This window comes from Protopterus annectens, chromosome 4.part0 (genome assembly GCF_019279795.1).
Source record: "Protopterus annectens isolate FY-2018-M chromosome 4.part0, PAN1.0, whole genome shotgun sequence".
NCBI lineage: Eukaryota > Metazoa > Chordata > Ceratodontiformes > Protopteridae > Protopterus > Protopterus annectens.
In genome coordinates, this window is record NC_056733.1 from 245,432,920 (window position 1) to 245,445,419 (window position 12,500).

Sequence of the window (12,500 nt, forward strand, 5' to 3'; positions counted from 1 at the left end):
TATATTCTTAAACTAAGATGATGCTAGTCAAAGGAAAACACTGTTGTTGTTTTTATAGTGATGTGCTTGGCTAGTATGTGCAGCTGACATTCTAAGAATGAGTGCAGATCAGTTTATATAATACAAAATTCTTAAGCCTTACCATTTGGTTTACTTGTCATTAGGACCTTTTCTAGGCAGAATGCTAATCCAGCATACTGCTATGTCAAACAAGTTAAGTAATGCTATAAAGTTCTGACTTTTCTTTCACTCTGCTCAACCAACTGTCTATTTCTGCAGATGAGACTTCACTGGCAAAAGGCAAAACTACCTTTTTAACTGGGCGAGTGGACTCTTCCTTGGGCCTCTTTCACTCGTGACCTGGGCCACAGAGCAATATTAATGCACTAAACTGCCCATTTTATAAGTTGTATTTGTCAACCAGCACATTTTTACAATGTGAGAAGGAACTAGGTTATCTGCTAAAAAACTGATGTAGGCCCCCTTTCTTTTTTGGCGACTCAGAGATGGCCTTATAGGGCTCAATATCGGGTCTATATTTCCTCAAAGAGATGTTCCATCAAACACCTCTTCATTGAAGTTAAAACCACGAATTTTGAAAATGCTGAACATCCACATTCTTTCCCTGCGAAAGATATCACTTGCCCTACAAATACCAACACATAATCACAAACATTACAACTCCAAGGTCGCACTACAGCGGGGAAATCTGCAAACTGACTAGGATGGACAGGCGAGTTCTTTCCCAGGGAAAGAAATCGCTGATGTGGACGTTCACTGTTTTCAGTTTGTGTTTTAAGGGTCGATGAAGAGGCATTCTATGGATTGCCTCTTTAAGGAAATAATGTAGACCCTCAATGTCATGCAGTGAATTTTTCTTTCCAGCGTTCAACCAGAATGGATTACATAAAACAGACCAACATTAGATAATATCTTAGAGTAGTGAAGAAGAGGGAAGTTTATTGATCTAGTTTTATTGTGAGCACATTTCAGAATTGTAATACAACATTTTGTTGTCTTTAGTGTCATACTATTTGGGAAGACTACACCAATCTTTGTGTCGAAGTGACTGTGCAGCAGATCCAACTTATGGTACTTCACATATAAGTGGACTGCAGGTTGCTGCCCTAAAACACAGCAAATCTTTTATGGCTGCTCATGGTACCCACTGAATTGCAGCAAACCTTTTGCAAACACCTGTTGGGAATTGTTGAATTTCCTAAAGAGTGACCACTTTTCTAGCTGCAAAAGAAGCGGAGAACATATTTCACTTTGTATGTCTTTGATTCTAATCCTAGATAATTGTCTTGCAGGCCATTGTGTGAATACTCTACTCTTCTGCCTTCTACAGTTGAGGGTAGAAGAAACGAAGCTGGATAATTTAGTGTAAGATAATAATGCCTGATGTGGCACAAATGTACATCAGCCTGAAATTAACGTTTGCTACCAGATTGACCATCTTCTGGGAAAGAAATCTCTCTGCTGAATATGCTATATTAAATCAAAGGAAATTTTTTTTCAAATGTTTAATGTGAATCCATCAGAGGAACTAGATTTCCATGAGCGATTTAAATACAAATCTTAAAGAAACCTCTTCACTGTAGGTCTGTAATCTTATGGAAGTAGAGTGCTTTAAGGACTGGACACTGACAATACATTTTGAAAGATTAGAATCTCTGCAACAGTGTCAAACATGTAGGAGTATATAGAAGTTGCAGTTAAGTATTTACCATGCCAGATCTCTTGTACAAGTGAAGAAAATGTCTTCCACTTGACAACCAGAATGCCTTATAGAAGGCTTTTTTCATTTCCTGTAGGACAGGTGTTCGATCACTTAAGCATTCAGACTTCTAATATAGACCTTTGTTGAAAGATTGCTGTGATTAGCTGCCCACTTTAACAAGGTGACGTGTACTGAGCCTCTGGTTAAGAAAGCAGCTAGAAATTTTCCTTTTGTACAGGAACCAGATCTGTTTTGTTTGTGTTTTATGCTATGTTGTGTTGTCTTTTATTTTATGTTGCTTTACTTTATTTGCTTTTGTTTACCATGACATTCTGATTGGGCAGTACCCCATTTGCTTTTGTTTACCATGACATTCTGATTTGGCAGTACCCCATTTCAGAGGAAGCCTATGTAGAAAATGCAATACCAAAGTAGCGAAATGCAGTATTGAGTTTTCACCCAGGTGTAGTAATACATTTATAGAAATGATTGAGTAATATTCACTAACAATGTTAAAAGCTCAGAGGATAAAATGCTGCGCATGTAAACCAGTGCAAGAGTTGCAGGTTTGGGTTTGAGATTTTATCAGTTAAACCAATACTGACTTCAGTGAGGCGTGCCGTCACAAAAGGAGATAATGCCAGCCCAGCTATCTGAAATTAATGTTTGTGACTATTCATGTAAGATGCTTGTGTGACAACTGTATTAGAACTATATGTCATGTATATTAGACTGCTTGAAGGTTTTTGCAAAGTACTTGAAATGTAACCACAGCATGCCCTGCTGGATAGAACCGAAGTGTACATACACCATTGTAACTAAAATGTATACATTTTAACATTGGAAACTCCAACACAGGCGGTTAACCTCAGCCTAGTACATTTTAGAAAAATAGCTGGAATTAAGTTAATTTATGGCAGCAAAGAGACACAGTCTATGCTGAGAGGTTTTCTGTACCGTCTTGGAGGTGTTTTATTGTTTTATGACTTCCATTTGTCAAATATCTGAGGTCTGTGTATTTTCACAGGTAGATGCCAAATAATTCCAGGTTCCAGCAGTGGGGGGTTTCACGTGGGATAGTCAGATGACAAGAAATGATGTCATTCTGCTAGCTGTCCCAGCACTAATATTTGAGAAATTAATTTGAGAGGTCTCCTGAGTGAGATATAGCATTCTGTATTTTGTCTTAGGCCTTAGAAGATCCGTTCACCAAACCTCTGCCTTGCTCTGAGTAAGTCTAGGGAACAGTATAATTATCTTAGATGTAGTCAGGAATATAACAAAGCTCAATTTAGATGTTTTTCTTGACTGTCCTGCAATGTTTTAAATATTTTCTGTGATTTTGAACTCTGTCACATTAATTATATACAGAGTATTTTCTTGTTCTTTTATGTATTATTAAATATATTTAAACCCTTTAATTGTGGCTGATCTGTTTAGAGATGTTTGTTCTGTGAGTATTTGCATATTTATTTGGTGACACTGTGGGCCACTTGTATTAGCCTTGCTGTTGGTCAAGTTTTGTGAGTATTTGCATATTTATTTGGTGACACTGTGGGCCACTCGTATTAGCTTTGCTGTTGGTCAAACTACCATTTGTATTAATAGTAATATTACAGAGTAAGATTGGACACCCTTTGTTAAGGCCCTTAAAAGGAGTGACTGGTGTCAGGGGAAACTACCTTAGTCTGGGCAGAAGGGGGCATAGATAGTAAACCTGTGCCAGCCTTTTGTGTGTGTGTGTGTGTGTGTGTGTGTGTGTGTGTGTGTGTGTGTGTGTGTGAGCCACTTGGGGAGGGACACAAAGCACTGGCTGGACAGAGGGTGCTGGAGGTCTTGGCTTGGTCACTCAGCTGAGATCTTAATTCTATAGCTGTGCCAGTGAGGAGTCTTAAAGGAGATCTGGAGAAAGAGGGAGAAACCAGCCCTAGACTGACTTGACTAGTCTCTGTGTGCTCTTAAGGGAAACTTCACTTGATGCAATGAGCTGTGTCTGGAAATACTGTGTGTGTACTTGTCATCCTCCCAGTGTACATCCCCCACTGGTGAGGATTGAGGCTCCTTGATTACTGGCTTAGTGGCGGGGCTTCACATTTATTGGTTGGCAGTGGTGGGATCACCACATCACATATTAAGATTCAGTGGTGTGGATATTGAATTCCTGTAGCCTGTAAACAGTGGTCACTAAGGAAGGTGTTTGCACTCCTGAAGCAGCCACACTGTAGCCTGTAAACAGTGGTCACTAAGGAAGGTGTTTGCACTCCTGAAGCAGCCACACTGTGAACATTCAGAGTTTCATATCACAATAGTTGTATTTATTTTTTGTTAGCTTAGTTAGTCATGGAGAGCAGGCAAGGATGTCAGCAGAGGAGTATGGCAAGCTGACAAGGAGCCTGTTGGCTGAGATGTGCCAAGCCAGAGGACTTGGGCATACCATTCTGACTAAAGCAGAGATTGCAGCCTTAGTCACAGCTGCATCATAGACCAGCATCCAGGAGGACAACCAGACTGGCCTTGGGAGTGTACAACTCAAAAAAAAAATAGACAGCTCAATCTTTCCACAGAGGACTTGAAAATCCGTCTGGAGTTGGACTTGAACTGGAGGCTAAATGTCTGGAAATCTGATCAGCAGAGAGACTGAGCCATCTGGAAGCTGAAGAAAATGAGAGGCAGAAGCACTGTGAAAAAGAGATGCTGACTTTTCACCAGCCTCATGGAGCTAATGAGGAAGGGAGTAACCAAACCTCAGAAGCAACAAAGGTCAGTAAATTTCTTCCACAATTTACAGAGGGTGATAATTTGATTTGTTTTATTCATATGTTTGAAAGAGTATATAAACAGTATAATGTTGACCCAAGGGCTCTGGGTATAGTTCCTGATCCCCTTACTCCATGGTAAAATTGTTACTGCTGTTTCTAAATTGTCTGATGCAGCTTAACAAATTTTAACAGTGTTGTAATTTTAAGCAGAGTGTTTTAAGTTAATACTTGAAGCTTATAGAAAGGTTTCATGAGCATAGATGCAAGGCAGATGAAAGTGTGTGAATATATTGCTGAGTTAAGCAATTATTTTCCTAGGTGGGGAATGGGTGTCAGGTCACCACTTTACTGAAAAGCTGGTAGACTTTTTGGTGAGGGAGCAAGGCCTTAGCACTCTGCCTGAGGACATGAGAATATGGTTGGCAGATACGGAATACAGGACCGCAGATGAGTTGGGGGGGAAAAGGGAGACCTATAACTAGCAAGCAGGGCATCACTGCACAGGAAAGGAATACCCATTGCTGCTCATGGTTCTAAGGGAACAGCCTAAACTGCCCCAACAGAGTCCACCAATAGCAGGGGAGCCACTAGTTCATGTACACAGCCAGGACCAAGGGTTAAATGTTTTGAATGTAACCAATGGGGCCACGTAGCATATAGATGTCGACAGAGGCAAAGTAGGAAGCAAAAGGTGGGAGAGCCAGTAAGTGGGAATGACAATGCCAGCAGTAAATTGTCTGGAGACAGCAAGGGTACCAAACTGCAACAAGAGGTTATATCCTGTCTTAGTAGATGTGAAACGGGCCACTACTAAGAGAGACACAGACCCTAACCATTGTGAAGCCTGCAATAGTTACAGGGGAGCCCTACTTGCTTGGGCAGTCTACTCCAGTCAGAGCTTTAGGAGGACCCCATTCCAAATACCTTTGGCTAGGGTTCACCTTGACTGGGATGGTGGAAAAGGATGCAAGCATGTAGATGTTTGAGGCTATCCCTGCAGATGTCCTGATAGGGGGTGATTTTGATAATGCAGTACCTTGTGTGCATGAAGCTACATGCAGTCAGGCTTGGAGACAAGCATGTGGGTTTGGTAGCCTGGGGGGACCCAGGCAAAGGGCACACTTTTTTTTAAGCCAGGGCTGGTGAGGTGGCTAGTTCAGGGAGGGAGCTACCCTGTAGCAGTGAGACTGAAGGCAAGCCACAGGTGCTGGTGGGGTACTGATGTGGACAAAGTGACTTGAAGGGCAGAGGTGAGTAGTAGTACTCAGGCTGACAGAGAGGCACCGTTGTATGAGGATACCAGACTCCCTGTGGAAGGGTTACAGAGAGAGTTGAGACGGGCTCATCTCTCACATCCTACATTACAAGGCCTGAGGGATGCAGCCAGTGAGGTACCTGATTATCAAGGAAAAGGGGAATCTGTGTACTGGGATAGAGGGTTACTGTATTGAGAATGTATGCCTGAGGGAGAGCTAGAGGGCGAAAGTATACAGCAGTTGTGCCCAAAGCATACCATCTGGCATTTCTAGACATAGCCCATGATATTCTCTTTGCAGGTCATATGGGCATAAAGCATACCAATAGACGTATCATGCAGAACTTTTATTGGCTTGGGATTTCCAGGGATGTAACCGGGTACTTCAGGACCTGTGAGAAGTGCCAAAAGGTAGGCAAGGCAGGAGACAAGGTCAAAGCTCCTTTGCTGCCTTTGTCTGTGATTTGAGGAGCTGTTTCAGAGGGTCGCTGTGAATATTGTGGGGCCTCTCAGTACCCCATGTTCCACAGGAAAGTATATCCCAGTGGTAGTAGGTTATGCTAGATACCCCGAGGTGATGGCCTTGTCCTCCATTGAGGCAGAAAAGGTGACAAATGCTTTGCTAGATTTTCAGCAGGGTAGGTTTCCCAGAAGTACTGACTGACAGAGGTCCCAATTTCATGTTGGACCTGTTAGCTTGTCTGTGGGAGTGCTGTGGGGGTGAAGCACCTAAAGACCACCCCCAGACTAATGCTCTTGTGCAGAGATTAAACTCTACACTGAAGACCATGCTGCTGGAGTTTGCAGACCAGTTTAAGAAGGAGTGGGACAAATATTTCCCCCATCTGTTTGCTTAGAGAGATGCCCCAAGAATCCACACTTTTTTTGCCCTTTGAGTTGCTGTATGGGTATAGGGTGAGGGGACCACTAGATTTGATAAACGATGAATGGGAGGGTGAGTGTGAATCCCACAAGGAGTCTGTTGGTGGCATATGTCTTAAATCTCAGGACATGGCTCAGGGAACTCATGAGCTAGGCCCAGGAGAACCTGGCAGAAGCCCAGCAGCAGAAAAAGGTCTGGTATGACAGGAATGTTTGAACTTGAGATTATGCAGTGGGGCAGCAGGTTATGGTTCTCATTCCTGTCCGACGCAGCAAGCTGCAGGCAGCCTGGGGAGGGACCCTTCAAAGTGGTAAATAAGGTCAGTGATGTTAACTACATGGTAGAGCTGCTAGGCAGAAGGCAGGGGCACAAACTGTACCATGTTAACATGATGAAACCATACCATGATAGGGAGGCCCTTGTGCTGCATATTTATACTGGATGGCAGGAGGAGTCTTGAGGGGATTTGGTAACTGATCTTCTCATTGAGGCTCTGACTGACACCTCAGTGGAATGAGTAGCAATGTCCCAACAGCTATCCCCTCCCCATGTTCGAGAAATCTGAGCAGTGTTACAGGAGTTTGGGGACATGTTCACTGAAACCATAGGCTCAACCTTAGTAACTGAATGTAGCCATGTTTATTTATTTTAAATCTAAATTATTATTCTTCACTCCTACACAAGTATTCCCCTATCAATTTTACAATTACTTCAAACAGTGGTACTATAATAGCACCTGACACAACCACCACGTAATAATTGATCATAATCTTAATTTTGATTTACACATTAACTTAACCATTAAATCAGTAAATAGAAAACTTGGTTTCCTTTACAGGCTTAAACCCTTTCTTGCACTCTTCAGCTAGGACTACTATTGGCCAAACACACCTTATCTCCACCCTTCTCTACGCCTCTCCCATTTATTCTAACCTATCCAAAAGCAATCTAAATAAACTAGCAACCTCATATAATAACATCGCTATATTTGCCACTGGCTCCCCATTTAAAACCCCACCACTGCCAAAACCTTAAACAGCTAGGATGGCTGGAATTACAAAACCAATTTCTTCATCAGCAACTTAGAATCACCCATAAGATCTTGTATCATCCCACAAACATTCCTATACTCTGTAACCTTATAAAAATCTTACAATCCGCTAATAAGTTACTAGTAGCCTCCCTTAAATCCAACAATAAATCTGGTGACTGCCTGTTCACTAACTTTGTTGGAACCACCTGGAACAAACTTCCTAATGAACTTACATCCCTTACATTTTCACCTCTTTTCAAGGAACAAGTAAGAACCTTCCTTTTATCCCAGTGGCTATGCCCATGTATTAATTCTGATTGATAAGCTCTCCTCTAGCCTTACCACCTTTCATGACTACTACATTCATCTATTTCCATTCCCTTTTTTATCAATATCTCTTCCTTTAGTTCGGAAGCATGTTAATTTTTCTATAAATAAAACCTCATATACTTTTTGTTTCTCTAAAATACTACTTCACACTATTTTCTAACCACTACTGTGATATCTGGTATGCTCTTCTCTGAGGGCATTCTGTTAACACCTTGTTAACGCACACAGCCTTTATGTAATCCCTGCCTGTCTCACTTTGGTATCTTGTAGCAAAATTCTTATGTAAAAGTTCTATTGGCTAATCAATTGTCTGAATTTTATCCCTGTATATGCATTATATCCTTGTTACCTTTTTTTTTTTTTTGTATTGGAGCTGTTCTCCAATTTTGTGTCTGATTTTTGTTTTTGTTTTGGTATTACATGGATCCATTTTAGCATTCACATCTTGTATAACTATGTAAATGGAGCTTTTCTCCCCGGGCCTCTACAGAAAATGGACTTATATTCAGTTAGTCTAGCCCAGTCAACAGATATAAAGTAAAATAAAATAAAAATAAATAAATTAAAAAAAAAAAAAAAAAAAAAACAGGGTGCACCCACCTGGTGCAGCACCATGTGGATACAAGACCCCAAAGGCCTATTAAGCAGGCCTCCTATACCCTGACTTGTAGTCTCTGAGAGAGGAGATGCAGGAAATGTTGACACTAGGGTAATCCAGGAGTCTAGCAGTCCCTGGGGCTCCCCAGAGGTGCTGGTACCAAAGAATGGCACAACCTGGTTCTGTGTGGACTACAGGAAGTTTATATAGTCACACTCAGTCTGATGCTTACCCCATGCCTAGGACAGATGAAGCCCTAGAGCAGCTGGGTGGGGCTAAGTATCTCACCACTATTGGTCTTACTAAGGGCTACTGGCAGGTGCCTTTGACTCCCAGAGCTAGAGAGAGGTCAGCCTTTGTGACTCCTTTTGGCTTATGAGTTCACAAAGATGCCATTTGGGATGAAAAATGCCCCAGCAACTTTACAGAGGCTGGTAGATCATATCCTAGCAGGAGATTTTACCCTTGCTTACCTGGATGGGATTGCCATCTACAGCCATTACTGGCAAGAGCATCTCCAGCATGTCAGGGAGGTGCTGGGCAGACTGCAGAGGGCAGGGTTTCCCATTAAGCCCAGTAAGTGTCAGGTGGGTATGGCAGAGGTCTCCTACCTGGGACATAGAGTGGGGCGTGGTAAGATCATGGCCAGAACCTGCCAAAGTGGAAGCCATTCAGGCATTGCTTGCCCCTGTTACCAAAAACAGGTGAGGGCATTCTTGGGGACTGCAGGATACTACATAGTTTGTCAACAATTCTAGTACCATAGCTGCTCCCCTCACAGACCTGACTAGGAAAAACAGGCTAGATAAGATAGTGTGGACTTCAGCATTTGAGCAGGCATTCCAGAAGCTTAAAGGAGCTTTGAGAGGACCCCCCTGAGTTAGCCAGTCCAGATAACGGCGAAGGGTTTGTTGTGCAGGTGGATGCTTCAGACCATGGGGTGGGGGCTGTACCGAGCCAGATTTCCTCGGAGGGAGAAGAGCACCCAGTGGTATGTCTCCACTGTAGGCTGCAGCCCAGGGAAAAATGCTATGCAGTTGTAGAAAAGGAATGTCTAGCCATAGTGTGGGCACTGCAGAAACTTCAGCCTTATCTGTATAGAAGGAAATTCACTGTAGTTAAAGACCACAATCCCTTAACATGGCTACATTGAGCCAGCCAGCAAAATGCCAAGTTACTAAGGTTGAGCCTATAGTTTCAGGCATATGATGTGACAGTGCAGCACCATAGTGGGGTTTAGCAGTGCCAACGCAGATGGGCTCTTAAGGCAGAAAATGGGGTAAGGTATTCCCAGATAGGCTTATCCCTCAAGCAATGTTTCTCGGGGGTTACTTGAACTAGTTGAAGTCTTCTTCCCCCCTAAAAAGTGTCACAGAAGGAGATGCTGCCAGCCCAGCTATCTGAAATTTTGTAAACTTATGTCATATTGAATATCGGCATGATTCGTGTAAGATGCTTGTGTAGTTGTATCAGAACTGTATGTTATGTGTATATCAAACTGCTTCAAGGTTTTTGCAAAGTGCTTGAACTGTAACCTACTGGAATAGAAGTGTACATTTACCACTGTAAATGTTTAAATGCATACAGTGGATATAAAAAGTGTACAGACCCCTGTTAAAATGCCAGGTTTTTGTGATGCAAAAAAAAAAAGACCACACTAAATAATTTCAAAACTTTTCCCACTTTAAAGTGACCTATAACCTGTACAATTCAATTGAAAAATGAATCTGTTAGGGGAAAAATATAAAAAAAATAAAAAGCTTACAATAAGATGGTTGCATAAGTGTGCATACCCTAAAACTTGTACTTTGTTGAAGCAACTTTTTGCTTTTAATTGTACCATTCAGTCTTGTATTTATTTGTCTGATTATCAGAAAAGTTCAGATTCACCTTAAGACACCTTCAGCATACACCACCTGACATTTTCAGGCCTTTGTGCATCAGAAGAACTGAAAATTACAGCATCAAAGGCGTGTTATATTGGTCTGATTATCAGAAAAGTTCAGATTCACTGTCCTTGTATGGAAATGGCAAAACTAGTAAACTACTTATTTTAAGAGAAATGAAGCAAGGCTAGAAACATTAAGCTTCAGTTCTGCTTCTGTCCATCATGAAATGCATGCAGGAAAACAGACATCTGTTTACTTGTAGGTTGTTCCGAGGCGGTTGTGTCATGTGAAATGCATGTAAAACGCTGATGGCTTTTAGCTTTGTCTTGTCTTGACTTGCCACTGCAGTAGTTCTAACTAGTTATTAACTATTTTATTTTGTTAGGTAGTTTATATTTTTTTAGTTTAACAACTTTTGCTACAATAAAGGTGCATCATCAAAGGACACAATCCTGTTTTAGTGTAAATATGTTGTGCAGTTTTGGCCTCATTAGAATTAAGATTATAAATCTGAGGACAATTTGGAAAATTATAATGGGAAGATGCTTCCTTTGTTTTTTTTTTAAATTACCTCTTGTGGCAGAAAAATGTTACAAATGCTGCCAGAGCTGAGTTGGTAATGAATTATATTTTATATAACTGGGTGGTGACAATTGGCAAACTATATGCAAAAACAAAAAAAGAAGGCATGAATGTGCAGTTAATCCCATTTTAAAGTTGACATTTATTTTCATTAGGTGATCTCTGTTCCACATGATTCAACTAAAGTCTCAAGATGAGAAGTTGTACTCTGTCATGATTCATGGAAATTAATTTTCTGCTTCAAAACTGTTTCAAAAAATGATTAACGCCAAGGAGCTTTATCCCTGATCTTTGAAAGGGCACTAATCCTCAAGGGACTGGTGAGCTTGAATGTCTGTCCTACAGATGGTCCTAACTTTGTATCTAATTGATAAGCTTTTCTTCAGACAGTAAATCAGGGTGGTCTGTATTACCCAAGCAGAAAATGTAAAGGTGGTCCGTATTACCCAAGCAGAAAATGTAAAGGAAAGTACAGTAAAACATTGCAGTATCTCATGGCGCTGTCAAGGCAAATGTACTTAATTTAGACCATTTTTAGTGTTCTTGATTAACCGTTTGTGTCCTTGATAGTGTAGCAGACTAATATTTGTGTATGCGTTTTTCATTCTAGAACTGCCACCATCGGAATATCTGCAAGTTGTGGACACCATCTGGCTGGCACTGAATGTGGTATTCCATGGTATCTCTGCAAACAGTTCTCAGATAGTGGGAGTGACAAAGATTGCAAAGTCTGTTATTGCACCGCTAGCAGAGCATGGGGTCTCTGTATTCCTTTTGTCAACATATCAAACAGATTTTATTATGGTAAGTATGCTTGATGTGTGTGTGTTGTAGACAACACTAAACACTTCAATGGTTAGTGTGGCAGGAGAACCCAGAGATTTAAATGACCCAGTGTTGTGAAAACAAACACTGTCCATCTTCCATTTTGATAGTCCAGTTGAGCTGCTATTTGCCTCTGTATCAGATCAACTGAAAGACAACAGTGGTATCTTTGTGCCCCATTTCTGGTAGTTATCACTGATGGATAACCTGAACTCTGACAATTCTGCGTAGTACTTAATCTTGTAGCAGGTATGTACTTTTAAGCTAATATTCTTTCTTAGAGGAATTTAATATTGTTAGTTTGATTTTTTGCTAGTAAGGGACGTTCTTTAAGTGATTTCATCCATCATTTGATAAATAGACGTGAATTTCTGTGCTTCAGTTTTAGTTTCAATACCTTCTTTTGGGTGCATTTCCATTTTTGAAGTAGCAATGGATGGTTGTCTTGTGTATTTCATATTCATCTAGGAGAAAAATTTAATTTTGAGAAGTGATATTTTTATTGCACACTGCTGAGTGCTGTGGTAATATGCAGCTTTCTGTATATGAACATGCAGAAAGGAAAGAGAGTAAAAAAGCTTGTAAATCATTTATCTGGCTGCCCACTGGGATCCATATGAAAT

General features: G+C 41.1%; 1 protein-coding gene across 1 annotated transcript in view; it reads left to right on the forward strand.

The window, feature by feature from the left end:
- LOC122799284 (cytosolic arginine sensor for mTORC1 subunit 1-like) overlaps nucleotides 1–12,500 on the forward strand; it is a 467,271-nt gene that overhangs the window by 95,108 nt on the left and 359,663 nt on the right. The window contains exon 3 of the mRNA XM_044068241.1: nucleotides 11,663–11,856. Within this exon, the coding sequence (XP_043924176.1) occupies nucleotides 11,663–11,856 (194 nt within the window). The remainder of the gene's footprint in view (nucleotides 1–11,662; nucleotides 11,857–12,500) is intronic.